This window comes from Salvelinus alpinus, chromosome 17 (genome assembly GCF_045679555.1).
Source record: "Salvelinus alpinus chromosome 17, SLU_Salpinus.1, whole genome shotgun sequence".
Classification (NCBI taxonomy): domain Eukaryota; kingdom Metazoa; phylum Chordata; class Actinopteri; order Salmoniformes; family Salmonidae; genus Salvelinus; species Salvelinus alpinus.
Window position 1 is genome coordinate 4847122 of NC_092102.1, and position 24876 is coordinate 4871997.

Below are 24876 nucleotides of genomic sequence, written 5' to 3' on the forward strand. Positions count from 1 at the left end.
GCCTGATCACATTCTCTTTGTACTGGGTTTTTAGACTTATGGAATAGTATAGCCTGATCACATCCTCTTTGTACTGGGTTTTTAGACTTATGAAATAGTATAGCCTGATCACATCCTCTTTGTACTGGGTTTTTAGACTTATGGAATAGTATAGCCTGATCACATCCTCTTTGTACTGGGTTTTTAGACTTATGAAATAGTATAGCCTGATCACATCCTCTTTGTACTGGGTTTTCAGACTTATGGAATAGTATAGCCTGATCACATCCTCTTTGTACTGGGTTTTTAGACTTATGAAATAGTATAGCCTGATCACATCCTCTTTGTACTGGGTTTTCAGACTTATGGAATAGTATAGCCTGATCACATTCTCTTTGTACTGGGTTTTTAGACTTATGGAATAGTATAGCCTGATCACATCCTCTTTGTACTGGGTTTTTAGACTTATGAAATAGTATAGCCTGATCACATCCTCTTTGTACTGGGTTTTCAGACTTATGAAATAGTATAGCCTGATCACATTCTCTTTGTACTGGGTTTTTAGACTTATGAAATAGTATAGCCTGATCACATCCTCTTTGTACTGGGTTTTCAGACTTATGAAATAGTATAGCCTGATCACATCCTCTTTGTACTGGGTTTTTAGACTTATGGAATAGTATAGCCTGATCACATCCTCTTTGTACTGGGTTTTCAGACTTATGAAATAGTATAGCCTGATCACATCCTCTTTGTACTGGGTTTTTAGACTTATGAAATAGTATAGCCTGATCACATTCTCTTTGTACTGGGTTTTTAGACTTATGGAATAGTATAGCCTGATCACATCCTCTTTGTACTGGGTTTTTAGACTTATGAAATAGTATAGCCTGATCACATCCTCTTTGTACTGGGTTTTTAGACTTATGGAATAGTATAGCCTGATCACATCCTCTTTGTACTGGGTTTTTAGACTTATGAAATAGTATAGCCTGATCACATCCTCTTTGTACTGGGTTTTCAGACTTATGGAATAGTATAGCCTGATCACATCCTCTTTGTACTGGGTTTTTAGACTTATGAAATAGTATAGCCTGATCACATCCTCTTTGTACTGGGTTTTCAGACTTATGGAATAGTATAGCCTGATCACATTCTCTTTGTACTGGGTTTTTAGACTTATGGAATAGTATAGCCTGATCACATCCTCTTTGTACTGGGTTTTTAGACTTATGAAATAGTATAGCCTGATCACATTCTCTTTGTACTGGGTTTTTAGACTTATGAAATAGTATAGCCTGATCACATTCTCTTTGTACTGGGTTTTTAGACTTATGAAATAGTATAGCCTGATCACATTCTCTTTGTACTGGGTTTTTAGACTTATAAAATAGTATAGCCTGATCACATTCTCTTTGTACTGGGTTTTTAGACTTATGAAATAGTATAGCCTGATCACATCCTCTTTGTACTGGGTTTTTAGACTTATGAAATAGTATAGCCTGATCACATTCTCTTTGTACTGGGTTTTTAGACTTATGAAATAGTATAGCCTGATCACATCCTCTTTGTACTGGGTTTTTAGACTTATGAAATAGTATAGCCTGATCACATTCTCTTTGTACTGGGTTTTTAGACTTATGAAATAGTATAGCCTGATCACATCCTCTTTGTCCTGGGTTTTTAGACTTATGAAATAGTATAGCCTGATCACATCCTCTTTGTACTGGGTTTTTAGACTTATGAAATAGTATAGCCTGATCACATCCTCTTTGTACTGGGTTTTTAGACTTATGAAATAGTATAGCCTGATCACATTCTCTTTGTACTGGGTTTTCAGACTTATGGAATAGTATAGCCTGATCACATCCTCTTTGTACTGGGTTTTTAGACTTATGGAATAGTATAGCCTGATCACATTCTCTTTGTACTGGGTTTTTAGACTTATGAAATAGTATAGCCTGATCACATCCTCTTTGTACTGGGTTTTTAGACTTATGGAATAGTATAGCCTGATCACATTCTCCCCAATAGACTCATCTTGAATTTAATTCCACTGCTCTATTGTCTGAAACTGCTGGTGTCAAAAAGAGGTCCGTTGTACAAAACAAATTAATCGGCGATTCGATCGTCTCGAACCAATCAGAGTATCAAAGCCAATGACGTGATTCATGATTCACGAAGGCCGGATCTGGCCCACCCATCGGTTCCTGAGAACAATTAGAATGGTCATAATGTGTTGGCGTTCTACAACATTCTGCCTTCTGCTGGGGAGGAAAGCAAATCCAGACTCATTGTGGAGAAGAAACGCTAGTGGGCGTGGCGTTTGGTCAGAGCGATATGGATATGGATTAAGCCACTAAATATATTCCCGAACCGTCTTCTAGTTTTTCTTCTGTTGTGGTCCCATATTTGCATAACGCTAGATAGAGGGTTACAAGCAAATCAGTGTTTTAGTCTGACTCGAGTCCCGATATTCGTGACTTGGACTCAACCATTGGTGACTTGGACTTGGACTCGCCTTCTCGTAACTTGTATTTTGCACTTAGACTGGATAGGCTATGAACAGAATAGTAACAGCACTAGGTACGCAGCGCAGCGCAGTCTGGTGAGCTGTGGGGGAAGCAAGCGATAAATGTGGGCAGACAGGCAGGCTCTGCTCTGCTCTGGCTCCTCCTCCGATCATACTCATTGAACAAGCGACTCTTGCTTCCCCGTAACCAGTCACCAGCCTACTATTTAGCTATGCTTTGCCTGGTTAAGAAACACAAAGCTGCTTTACAAAATTAAAAACAGTACTATTGAGTTGAATAGTAAAACAACCGTCTAGCTATGTTGTGTCTCTCCCACTTGAGTATAGTTTATATAGTCTCGCTCTACCCTCCCACTTTCACCCCTGCTTCCCAATTTCTGACAATTCGACCCCTTCAGTTTACACTCTGCAATAAAAACCTACTCAAATATCAGTGGGCGTTTTACAAAAAAACTGCTGAATGTCTGTTACAATAATTGCAAATATCAGACTCTAGCCAAATTGACAGGAGCAATAGCCAATTCCGTCTGGAGACCATGCATTCACTACTGAACTTAATATTTATATAAAATATGTGTGTGAGCCTGTGTATGAAGGACTTATTATTGCATATTGCAAGCGATGATGACCATTGGGCAATCGGAGGAAAAACGTTGCATATCTTTAATGTAGCTAGATTCTCGCCTCTATTGATTGAGCTCGGATTTGGTCATGGTAGAAGAAATCTGCCTAGCAACTAGTAATGCCTTGTTTTAAATGAATCTGAGTAGAGTGGAGCTACTTTGCCATGCTTCCATACTTTGAACTCATCTCGAGCATAGGCATTGAGATCATGTGGCTTTATACCACACACGCACACTCACGCACAAACACTATGTATGAGTAGTCCAGTGAATGGGATGTCCTTCCTGTCCCAGTACATTTTAATCATGTGGAGTTTGAAGAATGTGCCCTGCCTAGTTTCACCTCTCCAGTCTTGTTTCACCCAGTCTTTCAGCAGAGACTAGGGCTAACACCGTTTTGTTTATCCACTAGTGTGCTGGTGTGGGCTTTGTTTTGAAGCAAAGATACCATGATTCATTTAACAAGAAGGGCCTGGGCAACGCCGTCCTGTGTTCAACTTGGCTCAACTTTCTTCACAATTGCCTAGAATACATGTCGTAAGTAAGCTTGACGTACAAGTACACACCCTGAAAAGAGGGCCTTACCTAGGGCTGTGACCGTATTACCACCAAACCGGCAGTCATGAGTCATGGCCGCAGTCAAATTCCATGTGACCGCTGAGTCATGTTAATCTCCTTTTATGCACTCTGCGTTGATAGTGCCTGACCATCAGGTGGCGAATGGCCTCGTACTCGGGGCTCTATCGTCCCTCTAACCACTCTGCCATCAAAGCAAATGCAGTCAAAAATCACATCAAACACTTATCATCAAAACAGTATCATGCTTTTAAAACTCACTATTAGGCTACATTTTTTGACCTCACTAACCTCGTTTCTATCCCACCATTTTATGCGGATGGATTACCTGATGCATCAAAAAAGTCACGACCGGGCTAATGGAAACATGACATTTTATCAATTGTCCCGGCAGACAATTTTTTTTATTCAACATGGTAGGATCTTTTTGTGTCTGTAACATTAATTATGTGAGAAATGGTGACGGAAACGCCTTAATATTGATATAATAACCATCATATCGAAGTAAACTTGGAGTCACACAATGATATGTTGTGTGGTCCTCTCACTACGACTCGGTAAACCATACAATTTATTAGGCTACAGATGAAATAAGTTCTGATGAACTTCACAGGGCGGTGAAAGTACACGGTGATGAGCTTGATGCTCCTTTCCAATACATATCGAGGGTCTTATTGTGGTGACATGAGGATCGATGGTTGGCTGCCTTTTGACAAATATAAATCATATCGCTCTTTTGTCCATAATAATCTCATCATGTAGGTAGGTTACCTGCACTGTATTTGCGAGCTGTTGGCTCGCGCGCATGTGCCAAGACCAGAGTGGGCACAATTGCTATATAACGCTATATAACAGTTTTTGTGACAAAAACACCAATAAAGTTGAAAATGCTATGGAAACCCATTTAACTTGTACTGTATTTTTCATTCGGTACATGGGAATTTAACAGTAAAAGTCATTTTCATGTGCACAATGTCAACACGCACAGGCTTTTATCCACAAAAAGTAAGTTTGATGGAAGCATCTCTGGAGAGAAAATGTGCATATTGTTTTATGCAAAAAAAATATATATTAGCATGAAAATCTGTCGCAAATTAGATCGAAATCTAGCTACTGTGATGATCAATATGAAGAAAGAAGTTCAAGAATAGGTTGAAACTGAGTGGAAAACATGGTCGTTGTGGATGCTGATTCTAAGCCAAACACAACTAAATGGACAGCGCTTCAAAGGTAGTTCGGTAACACGTTTTACTTGACACCCAGCGGCATAACACATTATGACACGGTCATAATGTCGTGGAAATTCTTACACAGGGACACTCAAAGTCAATCTTAAATGAATCATTCTTTATTTGTTAGCGCGCTTGTTGGTTGGAAAAGTTCCAACCAACTCAGTGCACCATAGTACACACGTCAATCAGGAGCTCTCCCTGGGCAGACCCAGCAGTTGTCTTGTATACGGCTATACACAGACAAGTTATATTTGCATGATTTAGCATAATTCATTGATCATTACCGTTTTGTTTCATTCATGACCAATACCTCACGAGGCTTCTTCTCTCTAAGCTGAGACCTTGACTGAGCTCTTTCGTTCGTTCTCAAAACAAGGTCTGGGCGTACTGCCAAATTGCAGCTACTGATAGTGAGGATTTGTACAGTCAGCCACTTGCATGAACACATAAATTAGTTATAAAGAAAAGCACAAACATAAATAATCCATTACATTAACCATGTCATATGTCATAACAGTTTAAATAACTTGTCATAACCTGTTATAAAATGGACATGACACTGTCATGACACATATTTAGACCTGTTTATGACAACTACATAAGAGTGTCAAAACACACAAAACCTAGCACATAAGGTAAAACATTCCATTACACTATAGCCTACGTGTCAACAGTATGTTTTGAAATTGAAATTGACCATATTAAATTATTATTGTTATTGCGGACACATTGATGTCAGACATGCACCTGCCCAAATGCTATGTTGCTGATGACTGGGATGAATGCAGGAGAAGTATTAAGGAGCTCCCACTTTTTGATTGATGACTGATTTGTGCGTGTGCGCGCACGTACGTGCACAGGCACACGTGAGTGTCCGTGGATACAGAAGAGTAACATGTCATATATTGCTTGTCTAAATAGCTTTATAGGGCCCCAGGAAGGGTTTAAGAACAAATTCTTATTTACAATGACGGCCTACCCCGGCCAAACCGTAACGGCGCTGGGCCAATTGTGTGCGGCCCTATGGGGCTCCCAATCACGGCCAGTTGTGATACGGCCTGAAATTGAACCAGGGTCTGTAGTGACGCCTAGCACTGAGATGCAGTGCCTTAGACCGCAGTGCAACTCAGGTGTACTACAACTTGTGCTACGACAACAGCCGTTGCTATAGCATTGGACAGTTTATTAACTCTAACTTGGATTCATGGATTTCTGCAGTTGAACTACGCCCTTTAAAGCTCTTTAAAATTAGCACTCCAGGGTGAAGTTTCCTCTAGGTACAGATCTAGGAACAGCTTTCCTTCCCCCAATCCTAACCTTAACCATTGGTGTGGGAAATTGAAAACTGACCCAAGATCAGCATGTAGGGGCAACTTTACCCTAAATCCAAACTTGGCACTACCGTATATGTTACAAGGGTATGCAAGGCTAGATTAGAAAAGTGTATCCTCTCATAATTGAGTGTAGCATCGAAATTGACATTGACTTACATTTAATGTAGTGTATTTTGTTCAAGATTTAAGTGGATTCGACAAACTGCAGGTTGTATGACCTCTGTACGGTTTACTGCTCTGCTTCCTAAGGTTGTTTGTGTGATCCTCCCAAAGCCTGGAATGTAGCTGTGGTCCTAGAGATGAACAATACCAACGTTCCTATCACAGCTTAGTGCTAATAAACTGTGAACTGCTAGACAATAGCGGTGACTCTCTGTTAGGGAAACACCTGTTTACTGGACAGACAGGTATAATGTCAAAGACCCAGGCCATATGCTCTTTAGCCAAGCTTTATAATGTCTACTGTATGTGTTCTTGTCTCACTCTCCCTCTCCCCATCCCTCTGCTTCTCCCACCCTCTTCCCCATCCCAGGGCGGTGTATCGCGACTGGTAAGTCTCCCTAAAGAGTGTTGCTATGATATCTGCATGAGAAACCGCCGGACTGCATGACTGTGGCTCACTAACCCCATAATAAGCTTTGTGTTTTCTCCTTTAATAGTTTTAAAGCTGGTTTGTGTGTGCTGAAAATCTTTATATTACTTAGATGCACTTGATTTAAAGTGCCTTCAGAAAGTATTCATACAGCCTTGTTACAGCCTGAATTCAAAATGGAATAAATATATATTTTTCCTCACCCATCTACACACAATACTCCATAATGAAAGTCAAAACATGTTTTTATAAATGTTTTCAAATGTATAGAAAATTAAATACAGATATATAATTTACATAAGTATTCACACCCCTGAGTCAATGCTTTGTAGATGCAACTTTGGCGGCGATTACAGCTTTGAGTCATCTTGGGTATGTCTGGATCAGCTTTGCACATTTTGATTTGGGGATTTTCTCCCGTTCTTCCTCAAACTCTGTTAAGCTAGATGGGGAGTGGTGGTGAACAGCAATCTTCAAGTCTTTCCACAGATTTTCATTGGGATTCAAGTCTGGGCTTTGGCTGGGCCACTCAAGGAATTTCACATTCTTGTTATGAAGCCATTCCAGGGTTGCTTTGGTTGTATGCTTGGGGTCATTGTCCAGTTGGAACGTAAATCTTCGCCCCCAGTCTAAGGTGGTTTGCACTCTGAAGCAGGTTATCATCTGTCACCACCATGCTTCACGGTAGGGATTGTGTTAGACGGTTAATGAGCTGTGCCTGGTTTTCTCCAGACATAGCGCTTTGCTTTCTGGCCAAAGAGTACATTTTTTGTCTCATCAGAACACAGAATCTTTTATCCTTCTGGCAGGTTCTCCCACTTCTACCAATGAACTCTGTATTTCTGTCAGAGTGTGTTCTTGGTCACCTCCCTGACCAAGGTCCTTGTTGCTCAGTTTGGTTGGACGCTAGGCAGAATCTGGGAAGTTCCATATTTTTTCCATTTCCCAATGATGGAGACCAATCTGCTCGTGGAAACTTTCAACACTCTAGAAATTGTTTTATACCCTTCCCCAGATATATGCCTCCTCACAATTCTATCTCGGAGATCTACGGACAGTTCCGTGGACTTCATGGTATAGGTTCTGCTCTGACATGCACTGTGAACTGTGGGACCTTATATCGACAGGTTATTTTTTTCCTAAATCATGTCCAAACAATTGAATTGGCCACAGGTGGACCCCAATCAAGTTGTAGTGACATCTCAAGGATGATCCAAGAAAATGGGGATGCACCTGAGCTCAATTCATAACAAAGGGTTGTGAATACTTATATAAATGAGATATTTCTGTATTTCATTTTCAATTTTTTTTTTTTTACTTTGTCATTATTGGGTATTGTGTGTGAGAAAGAAATACATGAAATACATTTTAATTCAGGCTGTAACATAGAAAAATGTGGAATAAGTTGAGGGGTATTAATGCTTTCTGAAGGCACTTGTAGCTTTCCAGGGGGGCAGGGTTTGCAAATATGAGACTATTCCATTAGTTCCATTGTATCGGGGGAGTTAAATCAAGCACACCCTTAAGTATTTGAGAGAAAGCAAATACTATTTTGGCACAAGTCTGGAGCTCACACAATGTGCTGCTGGGTTTTATGCTCTGTGTGTGTATGTGCATCTGTGTTTACTGTCGTGACTGCCTTTGGTAAAGTGAAATGTTGATTCTGTTTTGTGGGTCCAGTTTTCTAAGGGCCGACAAAGATTGTTGTTAGTGACTGAACAGACGTAATGCTATCTAGTGGAGTACAGCAGTAATCCCTTCACCATTTACGTATTGACAATATTTTATTAACTGAAATCATCTACTTTAACATATTCATCAGAAAATTGCTTTCGAAGCTAATAATTTAACATTCACAATATCCAGATCTTCATTTGCTTTGCTGTAATTTGCTTTACATATTGTATCTTACCTATAGATTAAATATAAATCATTGAATCCTGTGTCAGGTTGCCTAAGTAGCGTTTTCTCTTGGAATACATTCAAACTAAGCCAATAAATGTGGATGTTATATATTTACTGGACACTCCATTTCCACATGAGTGTCATCATAAAAATATGTGCACTTTTGATGATAATGATTGTATATTGAATGGCCAGCACGTTCCTTCATTCACTATATATACAAAAGTATGTGGACACCGCTACAAATTAGCGGATTTGGCTATTTCAGCCACACTCGTTTCTGACCGGTGTGTAAAATCGAGCACACAGCCATGCAATTTCCATAGACAAACATTGGCAGTAGCCTTACTGAAGAACTCATTGACTTTCAACATAGCACAGTCATAGGATGCCACCTTTCCAACAAGCCCTGCTAGAGCTGCCCCGGTCAACTGTAAGGGCTGTTATTGTGGAGTGGAAATGTCTAGGAGCAACAATGGCTTAGCCGTGAAATTGTAGGCCACACAAGCTCATAGAACGGGACCGCCGGGTGCTGAAGCACCAAAAAAATGGTTGCAACAATACCATTACTACCACTACCGCTTGGTTGCAACACTACCGAGTTTCAAACGGCCTCTGGAAGCAACGTCAGCACAACAACTGTTTGTTGGAGCGCCATGAAATGGGTTTCCATGGCCGAGCAGCCTCTCACAAGCCTTAGATCACTGTGCGCAATGCCAAGCGTCAGCTGGAGTGGTGTAAAGCTCGCCGCCATTGGACTCTGGAGCAGTGGAAATGCGTTCTCTGGAGTGATGAATTACACTTCACCATCTGGCAGTCCGACAGATGAATCTTGGTTTGGCAGATGCCAGGAGGCACTACCTGTACCAATGCATAGTGCCAACTGTAAAGTTTGGTGGAGGAGGAATAACGGTCTGGGGCTGTTTTTCATGGTTTAGGCCCCTTAGTTCCAGTGAAGGGAAATCTAAATGCTACAGCAAACAATGACATTCTAGCGATTCTGTGCTTCCAACTTTGTGGCAACAATTTGGGGGAGGCCCTTTCCTGTTTCAGCATGACAATGCCCCCGTGCACAAAGCGGTTTGCTGAGATTGGTGTGGAAGAACTTGACTGGCTTGCACAGAGCCCTGACTTCAACCCCGTCGAACACCTTTGGGATGAATTGGAACGCAGACTGTGAGCCAGGTCTGATCACCCAACATCAGTACCCGACCTCACTTATGCTCTTGTGGCTGAATGGAAGGAAATCCCCACAGCAATTTTCCAACATCTAGTGGAAAGCCTTCCCAGAAGAGTAGAGGCTGTTTAAGCAGCAAATGGGGGACCAACCCCATAATAATGTCCATGTTTTTGGAATGAGATGTTCGACATGCAGGTGTCGACATACTTTTGGTCATATAGTGTATGTAGGGCCCTATAAAATCTGTGATGTCGAGAACGTGGAAGGAATCATGAAATCTCGACATTAAAAAGGAATTCAACAATATTCAAAAATGTATTGAACTTAGAAGGGAATCAACTAAATGTATTGAACATGTATTAATTTGCAGAATGCATCAGTGATTCGTATTTCCTGCAACTTTCTGAAGAGGCAACGAGAATTCCCCCTGTCTGTGTATGTGCGGTGCATCTACCACTTTGTGTAGCATTTAGCGATGATGTTAATCAGAAGTCTTCTGGTAGATGGAAAGGCTTTCCCAAAAACCTTGTCAATTAAATGTTAACTACCCTGAACAAAAATATAAATGCAACATGTAAAGTGTTGCTCCCATGTTTCATGAGCTGAAATAAAAGATCCCTGAAATTTTCCATATGCACAAAAAGCATATTTATCTCATATTTTGTGCACATATTTGTTTACGTCCCTGTTAGTGAGCACCCTAAAATGGCCACCCTAAAATGTGCAGTTTTGTCACACAACAGAATGCCACAGATGTCTCAAGTTTTGAGGGGGCGTGCAATTGGCATGCTGACAGCAGGAATGTCCACCAGACATGTTGCCAGAAAATTGAATGTTAATTTCTCTACCATAAGCCGCCTCCAACGTCGTTTTAGAGAATTTGTCTGTACATCTAACTGGCCTCACAACCACACACCACGTATGTGTATGGGGTCATGTGGGTGTATGGTTTGCTGATGTCAACGTTGTGAACAGAGTGCCCCATGGTGGCGGTGGGGTTATGGTTTGGGCAGGCTCAAGCTATGGACACCGAAAACAATTCATTTTATCAATGGCAATTTGAATGCACAGAGATACCGTGACGAGATCCTGAGGCCCATTGTCGTGCCATTCATCCGCCACCATCACCTCATGTTTCAGCATGATAATGCACTGCCCCATGTTGCAAGGATCTGCACTCAATTCCTGGAAGCTGAAAATGCTCCAGTTCTTCCATGGCCTGCATACTCACCAGACATGTCACAAAATGAGTTCCCGCCAATGTCCAGTAACTTCTCACCCCTCTTCAATGGCTGTGTGACAACATTCCACAGGCAACAATCACTGCATGAAGCTAATGGTGGTCACGCCAGATACTGACTGGTTTTCTGATCCACGCCCATAATTTTTTATTTTTAAAGGTACCTGTGACCAACAGATGCATATATCTGTATTCCCAGTCATGTGAAATCCATAGATTAGGGCCTAATTAATTGATTTAAATTGACGGATTTCCTTATATGAACTGTAACTCAGAAAAATCTTTCAAATTGTTGCATGTTGCGTTTATTTTTTTCAGTATACGAAGTAGCCTATTCTTACCTGGCAGAATGATACCCACTGGATTGATCCAAATAATCATGGTATTTGTTTTGCAAACTCTACCATCAAATGACTCTAAACTCTACAAAAACACAGCTAAACAAAATCTTGCTAGGAATGAAGGGGTAATCCAGACCTCAGAAGTGTTCTGCTGGTGTGGTTTGTTCTGGACTTAGAACATCGCATTTAGGTTTTTTTTCTATTAAAAAAAGTGAATTTGAGAGGGGAAAATGGAAACCTGGAAAATCATTAAGGAGAAAACTGAATTTGGGGAAAAAATGTAAATTATTTTATAGGGCCCTACGCCTGTAACTGCGCTTGTAACTGGATCAATGGCACAAATGTGAGCGTGTGTTCAGTGTCATTGATGAAGGGCAGTGGTCACCAACCTTTTCTCAGTCAAGATCACTTCCGGAGTCAAAATGCAAGCCGAGATCTACCACGCAGATTTTTTTTATCTATAGGCCCAATACGTTATCACTGCATATTGGCTGTGCTTGAATTGCCCTGCCAATGTTGTTCTTTTCAGACCATTTTGAAATTATATATTTTTTTAAAGTTAGGTATATGATCACACTGGTAATATAAATGTTTTTGTATTACTTGTGAGGCACAGATGAGTGAGCATAATGATTTCCTTTTTTTCTGGATTGATGGCCTGCATCTAAGGGTCAGACTGAGGAGAGGGAGGGAGCAGCGGCGAGGCTACCTCGAGAGAAGGGGAAACAGTCTTCCAGCTGAAAACAAAACTCTAGTCGCACTGCATTATTTCTGCCTCACGCACCAATTCATGTTGTTAGCTACCCGTATGAACAGAAATATTCCTTGATATAAAAAAAGGCACAATCCGCAATCTAATAACAATGCAAGCTTGCAGATGCAGTGCTGTGTGGAAGTAGGTAGAAAGTGCATTTTATGGCTTATAAGTGTTGACAGTGCTGAATAACAACTTAAACATAACATAAAGACAGCAGCTTTTCGCTGTATTCGTGGAGTCTCTCTCTCTAGTCATGATTTTAAACGTTTTGAAACCTCACAGTATCGACTTTGCTGTGCATTCGAGTCTTCTTTTTAGTCAATTGTTCAAGGAAACGGTAATCTGAGCTATCTGATTGGCCAGTGTTAGGCCTATATTGTAGGTGCACTTGATTTGCTCTCTAGGCCTACCGGGTATCGTTGGGTTTTTTACATAAATGTTTGGTTGATTGACTAGGAATACCTTGGAAATCGACCGGTTGGTGACCACTGATGTAGGGCATCACTTGGCGAGGGACGTGTCAAGTGATGTCAGAGTTGGTGGGTGTAGCCAGCTTGGTTTGTGGTTGTGTCCCTTCCCCAAGTGACTGGTGGGTGTAGCCAGCTTGGTTTGTGGTTGTGTCCCTTCCCCAAGTGACTGGTGGGTGTAGCCAGCTTGGTTTGTGGTTGTGTCCCTTCCCCAAGTGACTGGTGGGTGTAGCCAGCTTGGTTTGTGGTTGTGTCCCTTCCCCAAGTGACTGGTGGGTGTAGCCAGCTTGGTTTGTGGTTGTGTCCCTTCCCCAAGTGACTGGTGGGTGTTCCAAAGCATCTCTTGCTCACATTCTAATTCTCTCTCTGTTTTGAATTTCAATCCTGTCCTTTCCCATTTCTCCTCACTCCTCCTTTACCTTCAAACTCTCTCTCTGTATTTCTCCATCCCCAATCCCCACCACCTTTCTCTCTTTCCTTCTCACAATCTCCTTCCTATTACCCCCCCCCCCCCCCCCACCTCAGGGGGAAGACCAACTACATCAACCTGGGCTCATTCCTGATCAAGCCGGTGCAGAGGGTGATGCGGTACCCACTGCTACTAATGGAGTTGCTGAGTGCCACGCCCGAGTCTCACCACGACAGGCCCCTACTGGCCCAGGCACTGCTGTCCATCAAAGAGATCAATGTCAACATCAATGAATACAAGAGGAGGAAGGACCTGGGTATGAGCAAAAGCCTGCACACGCTTAGTCCCCTTCCAAAACTGAAGTTGGAGACCCTTGCTTTAGTTTACTAGTGTATTTAGCAACGGTTTTTAACTCATGTGTCCCCCTCCTGTCCACAGTGCTCAAGTACAGGAAAGGGGACGAGGACACCCTCATTGACAAGATCTCCAAGCTGAGCATGCACTCCATCATTAAGAAGTCCAACCGCGTGAGCAGCCACCTCAAACATCTCACCGGGATCTCCCCCCAGGTATGGCTACAGGTTGACCAAAGGTGACCTCCATGGTCACAGTACATTTGTCCATGACTACATTGATTGAGTGTAAAAATAGAAGTGGCGCGTAAGTCTCACCATGTCTGTCACATACATCTTTAAACACCTCTAAACTAGCAGCAGTCTTCCCTTCCCGTTGCACTCCTATTTGAATTCGGACTGGTGGTGAAATCTGTTGTTGCTGTTGGTTCTCCACCTCCTTCTCTTCAGATCAAAGATGAGGTGTTTGATGAGGCAGAGAAGAGGTTCCGACTCCAGGAGAGACTCATCAAGTCCTTCATCAGGGACATCTCTCTGTACCTGCAGCATATTCGGGTAAATAGTCATATCCTACTACATACAGTCACACTAGAGTATGTAGAATCACACTTCAAATTCATTTATTCACGTACAAGTGAATTGGTCATTGAAATACAAGCATTCAGAATTAATTCAAGCAGAAGACTGGGCTCCCGAGTGGCGCAGTGCTCTAAGGCACTGCGTCATAGCAACGGCTGTTGTCGTAGCACAAGTTGTAGTACACCTGAGTTGCACAGCGGTCGAAATCACTGCGTCATAGCAACGGCTGTTGTCGTAGCACAAGTTGTAGTACACCTGAGTTGCACAGCGGTCTAAGGCACTGCATCTCAGTGCAAGAGGCGTCACTAAGGTCCCTGGTTCGAATCCAGGCTGTATCACATCCGGCCGTGATTGGGAGTCCCATAGGGCGGTGCACAATTGACCCAGCGTCGTCCGGGTTTGGCCTGGATTGGCCGTCATTGTAAATAAGAATTTGTTCTTAACTGACGTGCCTAATTAAATAAAGGTTAAGTAAATAAATAAAAAAATATGTGCATGTCAAAAAGCACATATAATGAATGGTATGCACTATTGCTAATGTTCAATCACTATCAGCGATACCCAGCTAGACTGTTTCTACTGCACTGTAAACTTGCTCCAAAATCGACTTTTGACCAGGGTTTTCTTCCTTCGGGCATACAACCGAAAACAATTTTAAAAAGTCCCTTTTTGCCTCAGTCCATTTTCTTCCATTTGGTGCCTAATGAACACGACCCAGATCAATCACTCTTCTTCTATCATGTCATTGGCTGGCCCATGTGTTGACTGGCGTGTGTGTTGTCCAATAGGAATCGGCCTCAGTGAAGGTGCTGGCTGCTATCAGTTTCTGTGACATCTACACAGACCGGAGCCAGCTGGATCCTGAACAATTCCAGAGAGCCCACCGTTCCATTAGTGACCAGCAGTTCCCCCACTTTGTGAGTGTTGACATCCAATTTTGTTCTAATCATAAGACCGTTATGAAGCATGTCCCAATATAGAAAACAAACTAAAAGGTTCTTCCCTTTCCCGTTTGTGTGGTGTGTGTGTGTGTGTGTGTGTGTGTGTACGCGTGCGTGTATGTGTGTAAGCAGAAGGAGCGAGCGGAAGCCTTGGTCATCTTCCCTCTCACCCAGCTTCTGCTCATGTTTGCCGGGCCCCACAAGCTCATTCAGAAGCGCTTTGACAAGCTGCTGGACTACGACAACTGCAAGGAGCGCGCTGAGCGCCTCAAAGACCGCCGCGTCCAGGAGGAGCTGCAAGCGGCACGCAACAACTACGAGGCGCTCAATGCCCAGCTGTTGGACGAGCTGCCCAAGTTTCATCGTGCCGCTGAAGACCTGTTTACTGGCTGTGTGAGAGCCTTTGCACAGGCCCAGAGAGATTTTACCAAGCTAACGCTCGGCCAGCTGCAGCCTTTGCTACAGGTAAGTGTGTGTGTGTGTGTGTGTGTGTGTGTGTGTGTGTGTGTGTGTGTGTGTGTGTGTGTGTGTGTGTGTGTGTGTGTGTGTGTGTGTGTGTGTGTGTGTGTGTGTGTGTGTGTGTGTGTGTGTGTGTGTGTGTGTGTGTGTGTGTGTGTGTGTGTGTGTGTGTGCGCGCGCGCTAGAGGGTGACATTATGTTGGGACCTGAACCCTGCATGTCATATGGGGATTATTCCAAATCAAATTCAGGACAGGACATGTTGGACACCACAGGCATGGACAATACAGGAACTATTGAGAACTGCGACATACAATATATATTTTTTGTATTCTTGATATTCAGAATTCAACTTTGGAATGCAGAGTGCTGGAGGTATTATAGTATCACATCTATGCATTATTGGCATAAATGATCTTGCTCCCAGCTGAGTGAATGGGATCTGCATTCATTTCTAGTTAATGTCTTACTGGCACACAAGGGTTACTGCTGGCTTTAGTAACTAGTGTCTATTGCTTTTTTCTCTCTCTTGTTTCTCTCTTGCTCCAGTTATCATGCATTGGGGGCAATGAGGGGAACCTGATATCATTGTTCCAAGAGGAGTATGGTAGAGTCCTCCAGCTTCTACAGCGCTTCAGCTTCTGCCAAGAGAGCCTGCCACCCTCCACACGCAAGCCTCTTGACAAGAAGACCCTGGAGAAACAGACCTCCAAGAAGCAGTTGCAGGGACCGGTGAGTGTTTCTGCTTACCTAGATGCCAGTTCCACCCACAAGACTAGTCGTATAATGATATACTAATGGTGTTGAATGTCTGTTTCTCTCTTCATATCTTAGCCTAACTACATCCTGCAGACAGATGAGCAGAGAGCGGGACTGTTGGCCCGGTATGGCCCGGAGAAACTCTTCCAGGCGGAAAGGAACTTTAACGCGGCCCAGGAGTTGGACGTGTCCATATTAGTGGGAGACGTTGTGGGCGTCATCAAACAGCAGGACCCCATGGGCAGCAACAACCGCTGGCTCATCGATAACGGGGGTAGGTATGGGGTGCTACACAAGAAGCAGAGCTATTGAGATGGACAATATTGGTTGGGAAATAATGGGGCTGTACGTACTCTACGAAATCATGTGGTAACAATAGATAGTTTTGCGTCCTTATTTGATTGTACGTGCTTGTTTCGATCCCAAAACCCTTGACTGCAGACTGTAAAATAAAGTGTAACTTGTTATTTTTGTTTACACTGAAGTTGGTTGGTGGTAGTAGAACTCATTGATTAGTGTCGTATTGTGTGAAAATTAATACGATCCTCCAAATCTTCATTGGCATGATTGCTGATCAGTGATTCATTCATATTTTTTCTCTCTGCAGCCTCCAAGGGCTTTGTGTACAGCTCCTTCCTGAAACCCTACAACCAACGCAGGAGCCAATCGGATGTCTCCATTGAGAGCCAGTCCTCCAATGAGTCAGGCTATGGTGGCTCATCCCCTGTGTTCTCCCGCCAGAACAGTAACAGCACGCTGACCTTCAACCAGGAAACGTCCGCCGTCAGCTTCTCCACTGCCCCTCACACAAGCCACTCCTCACCCCGCCTGAACCTTGACCTAACCCAGGACCCCACCCTCTCCCGCAGAACCCACCGAGACACTCCCTCGCCAAACCGCAATCCTGCAGACTCCCCCAGAAACCCCTCCAATCACCGGGACCTGTTGGACCCAGCACTCCGAAACTCCCCCAATCACAGAGACATTACAGACCCCACCTACCGACAGTCCTCTAATCACAGGGACTCGTTCGACTCAAGTAAAACAACACCAACCAATCACAAGGAGCTGTCTGACTCTTCGGAGACAGAATCTTGTTCTTCGCACAGAAACAACCGTTTGGGTCTTTCTCAGAGATCTGGCCCAACTGAGGCGGCCCTTGGCTCGTACCAACGGAATGGAGATGGTGGTGGTCAGAGGAGGTCCCCATACTCAAGGGATGAGTTCATTGAACCAGAGGCGGAGCCCAAACCTGAGCTCGAGTCAGAGCTCGATGGGCATCAGGTATGACTAGCCTACAATAGGACTGCGAAATAAAGTATGTTATTAGAGGAATGTATATAAAGAGTTTGTAGATAAATCAGTAATTTGATAAATGGTTATGTTGTGTATTTATTATGTTGGAATAGGTATTCAACTATTCCTCAAAAAATAATTGTTTGAAATCATCTTGAATGCAATATTATAATTTTACATTATTCCTTTGTTCAGACACTGTTAACAGAAGACAATCTAATCATTTTTTCATTCTAGATTTACTATGCCATCTACTCATTCACTGCCCGCTGTGCTAACGAGCTGAGCATCTCGGCCAATCAGCGTGTCCGCATCCTGGAGTTCGAGGACATGAACGGCAACAGCGAGTGGTGGCTCGGTGAGGCGGGGGGCAGGCGAGGCTACATCCCCTCCAACTATATTCGCAAGTCTGAGTACACCTGAAAAATTCCCCTGGGGGAAGGTGCCCCCTAACCCCCAAAGTCAGAGCCCCCACACTAGAATGAGCTCACCCCGTGATAGCAGACTGCTCTCCAGACTACAAACAACAACAAACATACAAACAAACACTTAAACAAATGACCAAACCATCAACAGGATATCTGGTGCCTTAATATTGAAGGGGATCTGTGGAGTTTTTTTGGGGGGGGGGGACTTTACCGTGCTGCTGATCCACTTCTTTGAAAGTTGTTAAATGACTATACTGTATTTATAGACTTTTTTTTCATTTTTGTTACTACTTGGGAGAGTCTCTTCTCTTTTCCCTCATATGCTGTGATACACTTGTGAGTTGCCCAGGCTCAGAACCAAACACACTGGGTCTATAGAGTTGGTTATATGTTAGATAACCTCATTGGGGAAGCTTATTGGGCTGTGAGTTAGGAATTTGAAGGGGTTTGGTTCAGACTTCAAAACTCAAATATCCTGAGGCATAAACTCAGACAACAGATCTCCAGTATAACATTTCAATTGTGTGTATGTAATTTAGAGCATTACCCTACAAAGTGAACAGTGAGATGAGGATGATAATGATTTTGTGCAGTATATAGTCTACTTGTGAGACACTGGGGCTACATTTCCAATTCTCTACCCTTCTCCCGAAGTGTGCGCCCATTCACTCCCCCTCATGGATTTAAAAGGATGGACTGGTGTGAGGAATATGTTGGTGGAAACTCCCCAGCTGTGCTTGCACCACTCCAATGCTTTTAAATGAATGGGGGGTGAACGAGTGCACACTTCTGGAGAAGGGTAGAGAATCGGAACCCAGCCCAGGTTAAAAACCGCCGGTATTGTGGGTATGAAGTGGCCTTGAGAAGCAGGTTGGGTTTAGAGCAGTGGAGGCTGCTGAGGGGAGGATGAATCATAATAATGTCTGGAACGGAGAAAATGGAATGGGATACCATTCCACCTATTCCACTTCAGCAATTACCACGAGCCAGTCCACCCCAATTAAGGGTGCCACCAACCCTCCTGTGGTTTAGAGCATTGAACACTAGTGTGGGTTGATCAAAAGGTAATATCTACTGTAAGTGTAGTTTCCAACCTAAAGCCCATAAAAAATGTAAATAATCACAAACATGCTCTTATTTAAATTGTAAAAATCAAAAGAACAAACAAGGATTGCAAGCACTCCTTTAAAATGATCTGTTTGTAGCTTGAATCTGAATGCAACGGTTCTGTAGCTCCATTCAACTGGGTTTGACAGAGTGTGTAAAAGCTGAGAGTGATGAAAGGTTTTCCTGTAGTGAGGGTGGGAGTTTAATCAATAGGGACAAAGACGATCTGGCTCCGATTGGTCTCTCGCTCTCCTCATACATATACGGTACCAGTCAAAAGTTTGGACACACCTACCTATTCAAGGGTTTTTCTTTATTTGACAATTTTCTACATTGTAGAATAATAGTGAATACATCAAAACTATGAAATAACACATATGGAATCATGTAGTAACCAAAAAAGTGTTAAATAAATCAAAATATATTTGTTATTTGAGATTCTTCAAAGTAGCCACCCTTTGCCTTAATGACAGCTTTGCACACTCTTGGTATTCTCTCAACCAGCTTCATGAGGTAGTCACCTGGAATGCATTTCAATTAACAGGTGTGCCTTGTTAAAAGTTAATTTGTGGAATTTGTTTCCTACTTAATGCGTTTGAGCCAATCAGTTGTGACAAGGTAGGGGGTGCTATACAGTAGATAGCCCTATTTGGTAAAAGACCAAGTCCATATTATGGCAAGAACAACTCAAATAAGCAAAGACAAACGACGGTCTATCATTGCTTTAAGACATGAAGGTCAGTCAATGCGGAAAATTGTGCAGTCGCAAAAACCATCAAGAGCTATGATGAAACTGGCTCTCATGAGGACCGCCACAGGAAAGCAAGACCCAGAGTTACCTCTGCTGCAGAGGATAAGTTCATTAGAGTTACCAGACTCAGAAATTGCAGCTCAAATAAATGCTTCAGAGTTCAAGTAACAGACACATCTCAACATCAACTGTTCAGAGGAGACTGCGTGAATCAGGCCTTCATGGTCGAATTGCTGCAAACAAACCACTACTAAAGGACACCAATAATAATAAGAGACTTGCTTGGGCCAAGAAACACGAGCAATGGACATTAGACCGGTGGAAATCTGTCCTTTGGTCTGATGAGTCTTTGTGAGACACAGAGTAGGTGAACGGATGATCTCCGTGTGTGTGGTTCCCACTGTGAATCATGAAGGAGGAGGTGTGGAGGTGCTTTGCTGGTGACATGGGTCTGTGATTTATTTAGAATTCAAGGCACACTTAACCAGCATGGCTACCGCAGCATTCTGCAGCGATACGCCATCCCATCTGGTTTGCGCTTAGTGGAACTATCATTTGTTTTTCAACAATGACTCAACACAACTCCAGGCTGTGTAAGGGCTATTTGACAAAGAAGGAGAGTGATGGAGTGCTGCATCAGATGACCTGGCCTCCACAATCAACCGACCTCAACCCAATTGAGAAGGTTTGGGATGAGTTGGACCGCAGAGTGAAGGAAAAGCAGTCAGCAAGTGCTCAGCATATGTGGGAACTCCTTCAAGACTGTTGGAAAAGCATTCCAGGTGAAGCTTGTTACGAGAATGCCAAGAGTGTGCAAAGCTGTCAAGGCAAAGGGTGGCTGCTTTGAAGAATATAAAATATATTTTGATTTCTTTAACTTTTTTGGTTACTACATGATTCCATATGTTACTTCATAGTTTTGATGTCTTCACTATTATTCTACAATGTAGAAAATAGTAAAAATAAAGAAAAACCCTTGAATGAGTAGGTGTGTCCAAACGTTTGACTGGTAATGTATATCATGCTGTATATTGAGAATGTATTACTTACTGCACTCCATTGTCAAGTGATGTTTTCATTTGAATAAAAAAGAAAATCAGCTTAGCTGAAAAATATCCCCGGGGTTCTGTGTTTTTACTTCATTGTTATGGGCTGCTTTGTTAAAGGCCCAGTGCAGTAAACATTAAGTGTACCTGTGTTTTGTGTCATTTTGTACAACAAGTGATGAAACAAACACTGTAAAAGTGTGAAAAGGTTTTTGATCTGTGTTAAAACCTGATAAAGGGTGACGTTGTGCTGAAGGATGGCATACGCCAAGTCAAGTCATGTCAGTCACATTACACCTCATCTTGTTCACAGACACTTCCAGCCAACTTGGCTCTTCATTAGTTAGGGTTAGGTTTAAAATCTCATTTTAAGAAGATCAATTGTGGATATGTGCAGGGTTTTGCCATAATTATGACTTTTTGTTAACTAGTGACGATGACAAATACTTTACTAAGGTCACTCCTATAGAATTATATGGTCACTCCCATTAAGGCCAACTTTGAATGATTGATATCCAAGACGTATATGTGCTGTGCAATAGGCGGATGCTACACCAATAAATGCTTACCTTGATGAAAGCCCCCGACCTAAAGAAATTGAGTGGCTTTCTTCTGGAACCAAGTTACATGTTCCTCAGACACAACATAAACGAGCCATACTGTGCGGTGCTGGGTCCAGTCAGGTCTTTGACACATTCAGACACTCGTCCGCTGGAAGATCAGCCACAAAATGTTGGCACCATTGTAACAGGTTTTAATCAAGCCCTGGTCTCCAGCATGGGAACAGAAGAGGAATAACAGGTGCAGTAGTCTCATGTTGGACTACTCCAAAACATCTTGGTTCTGACACACACACACACACACACACACACACACACACACACACACACACACACACACACACACACACACACACACACACACACACACACACACACACACACACACACACACACACACACACACACAATCTTTGTATTTTGTATTTATTATGGATCCCCATTAGCGGTTGGCAGTAGCTACTCTTCCTGGGGTCCAGCAAAATTAAGGCTGTTATACAATTTAAAAAAAACATTACAATACATTCACAGATTTCACAACACACTTTGCCCTCAGGCCCCTACTCCACCAATACCACATATCTACAATACAAAATCTATGTGTACGTGTGTGTATAGTGCGTGTGTTATTGTGTAAGCGTGTGTCTGTGTTTGTGTTTCTTCACAGTCTGTTCCATAAGTTGTATTTTTATCTGTTTTTTCAATCTAATTTTACTGCTTGCACCAGTTACTAAATGACTACCGACCCTTAGCACTCACATCTGTAGCCATGAAATGCTTTTAAAGGCTGGTCATGGCTCACATCAACACCATCATCCCAGAAACCCTAGACCCACTGCATTTTGCATACCGCCCCAACAGATCCACAGATGATGCAATCTCTATTGCACTCCACACTTCCCTTTCCCACCTGGACAAAAGGAACACCTATGTGAGAATACTGTTCAGCGTTCAACACCATAGTGCCCTCAAAGCTCATCAATAAGCTAAGGACCCTGGGATTAAAACACCTCCCTCTGCAACTGGATCCTGGACCTCCTGACGGGCAGCCCCCAGGTGGTAAGGGTAGGTAACAACACATCCGCCACACTGATCCTCAACACAGGGGCCCCTTGGGTGCGTGCTCAGTCCCCTCCTGTACTCCCTGTTTACTCATGACTGCACGGCCAGGCACGACTCCAACACCATAATTCAATTTGCCGATGACAAAACAGCGGTAGGCCTGATCACCAACAAGATGAGAGCCTACAGGGAGGAAGTCAGAGACCTGGCCGTGTGGTGCCAGGACAACAACCTCTCCCTCAACGTGATCAAGACAAAGGAGATGATTGTGGACCACAGGAAAAATAGGACCGAGCACGCCCCCACTGTCAACGATGGGGCTGCAGTGGAGCCGCTTGAGAGCTTCAAGTTCCTTGTTGTCCACATCACCAACAAACTAACATGGTCCAAGCACACCAAGACAGTCGTGAAGAGGGCACGGTATTCCCCCTCAGGAGACTGAACAGATTTGGCATGGGTCCTCAGATACTCAAAAGGTTCTACAGCTGCACCATCGAGACCATCCTGATTGGTTGCATCAACTATGGCAACTGCTCGGCCTCCGACCGCAAGGCACTACAGAGGGTAGTGCGAAACGGCCCAGTACATCACTGGGGCCAAGCTTCCTGCCATCCAGGACCTCTATACCAGGCGGTGTCAGAGGAAGGCCCTAAAAATTGTCACCGACTCCAGTCATCCAAGTCATAGACTGTTCTCTCTGCTACCGCATGGCAAGTGGTACCAGAGTGCCAAGTCTAGGTCCAAGAGGCTTCTAAACAGCTTCCACCCCCAAGCCATAAGACTCCTGAACATCTAGTCAAATGGCTACCCAGACTATTTGCATTGCCCACCCCCCTTTACACCACTGCTACTCTCTGTTGTCATCTATGCATAGTCACTTTAATAACTCTACCTACATGTATATACTACCTCAACTAACCGGTGCCCCCGCAAACTGACTCTGTATCGGTCCCCTGTATATAGTCTCGCTATTGTTATTTTACTGCTGCTCTTTAATTACTTGTTACTTTTATCTCTTACTCTTATCCATATTTTTTTGAAACTACATTCTTGGTTAGGGGCTCATAAGTAAGCGTTTCACTGTAAGGTCTACACCTGTTGTATTTGGCGCATGTGACTAATTACATTTTTATTGATTTGATTTGGAATAGAGTTCCATGTAGTCATGGTTCTATGGTGTAATGTGTGCCTCCCATAGTCTCTTCTGGGCTTGGGGACTGTGAAGAGACCTCTTGTGGCATGTTTTGTTGGGTATGCATGGGTGTCCGAGCTGTGCGCCAGCATTCAACATGTCAATACCTCTCATAAATACAAGGAGTGAATACAATGTTAGCTCTCGGTGTACATCCAAGGGCCAGCCGTGCTGCCCTGTTCTGATCCAATTGCAATTTTCCTAAGTCCCTTTTTGTGGCACCTGACAACACGACTGAACAGTAGTCCAGGTGCAACAAAACTAGCGCCTGTAGGACCGGTCTTGTTGATAGTGCTGTTAAGAAGGTAGAGCAGCGCTTTATTTTGGACAGACTTCTCCCCATCTTAGCTACTGTTGTGTCAATATGTTTTGACCATGACAGTTTACAATCCAGGGTTACTCCAAGCAGTTTAGTCACCTCAACTTGCTCAATTTCCAAATAATTCATTACGAGATATAGTTGAAGTTTAGGGTTTAGTGAATGATTTGTCCCAAATACAATGCTTTTAGTTAGAAATATTTAGGGATAACGTATTCCTTGCCACTCATTTCAGTCGCTGTAGTAGCTAATGTGTACAGTGTTGAGTCATCCGCATACATAGACACACTGGCTTTACTCAAAGCCATTGGCATTTCGTTAGTAAAGATTGAAAAATGTAAGGGGCCTAGACAGCTGTCCTGGGGAATTCAAGATTCTACCTGGATTATTTTTGTGAGGTTTCCATTAAAGAACATCCTCTGTGTTCTGTTAGACAGGTAACTCTTTATCCACAATATAGCAGGGGGTGAACTGGAAGGAAAGGTGGCCAAAAGAGAAATTGGCTTTGGAGGTGATCAGTGAAATATACCCGCTGGAGCGCGTCCTATGGGTGGGTGCTGCTATGGTGACCAGTGAGCTGAGATAAGGCGAGGCTTTACCTAGCATAGACTTATAGATGACCTGGAGCCAGTGGGTTTGGCGACAAATATGAAGCGAGGGCCAGCCAACGAGAGCATACAGGTCGCGGTGGTGGGTAGTATATGAGGCTTTGGTGACAAAACGAATGGCAATGTGATAGACTGCATCCAATTTGCTGAGTAGAGTGTTGGAAGCTATTTTGTAAATTACATCGCCAAAGTCAAGGATCGGTAGGATAGTCAGGATAACACATACACTACCGTTCAAAAGTTTGGGG

The 24876-nt window shown here is 43.1% G+C and overlaps 1 protein-coding gene across 2 annotated transcripts in view; it reads left to right on the forward strand.

The window, feature by feature from the left end:
• dnmbp (dynamin binding protein) overlaps nucleotides 1–20956 on the forward strand; it is a 133963-nt gene extending 113007 nt beyond the window's left edge. For both annotated transcript variants that reach the window (XM_071346969.1, XM_071346970.1), the window contains 10 exons: nucleotides 6810–6827; nucleotides 13285–13484; nucleotides 13607–13737; nucleotides 13972–14076; nucleotides 14889–15017; nucleotides 15174–15506; nucleotides 16050–16232; nucleotides 16335–16533; nucleotides 16867–17543; nucleotides 17793–20956. In XM_071346969.1, the coding sequence (XP_071203070.1) occupies nucleotides 6810–6827; nucleotides 13285–13484; nucleotides 13607–13737; nucleotides 13972–14076; nucleotides 14889–15017; nucleotides 15174–15506; nucleotides 16050–16232; nucleotides 16335–16533; nucleotides 16867–17543; nucleotides 17793–17978 (2161 nt within the window). In that variant the 3' untranslated portion in view covers nucleotides 17979–20956. The remainder of the gene's footprint in view (nucleotides 1–6809; nucleotides 6828–13284; nucleotides 13485–13606; nucleotides 13738–13971; nucleotides 14077–14888; nucleotides 15018–15173; nucleotides 15507–16049; nucleotides 16233–16334; nucleotides 16534–16866; nucleotides 17544–17792) is intronic.
• The last annotated feature ends 3920 nt before the right edge of the window (nucleotides 20957–24876 follow it).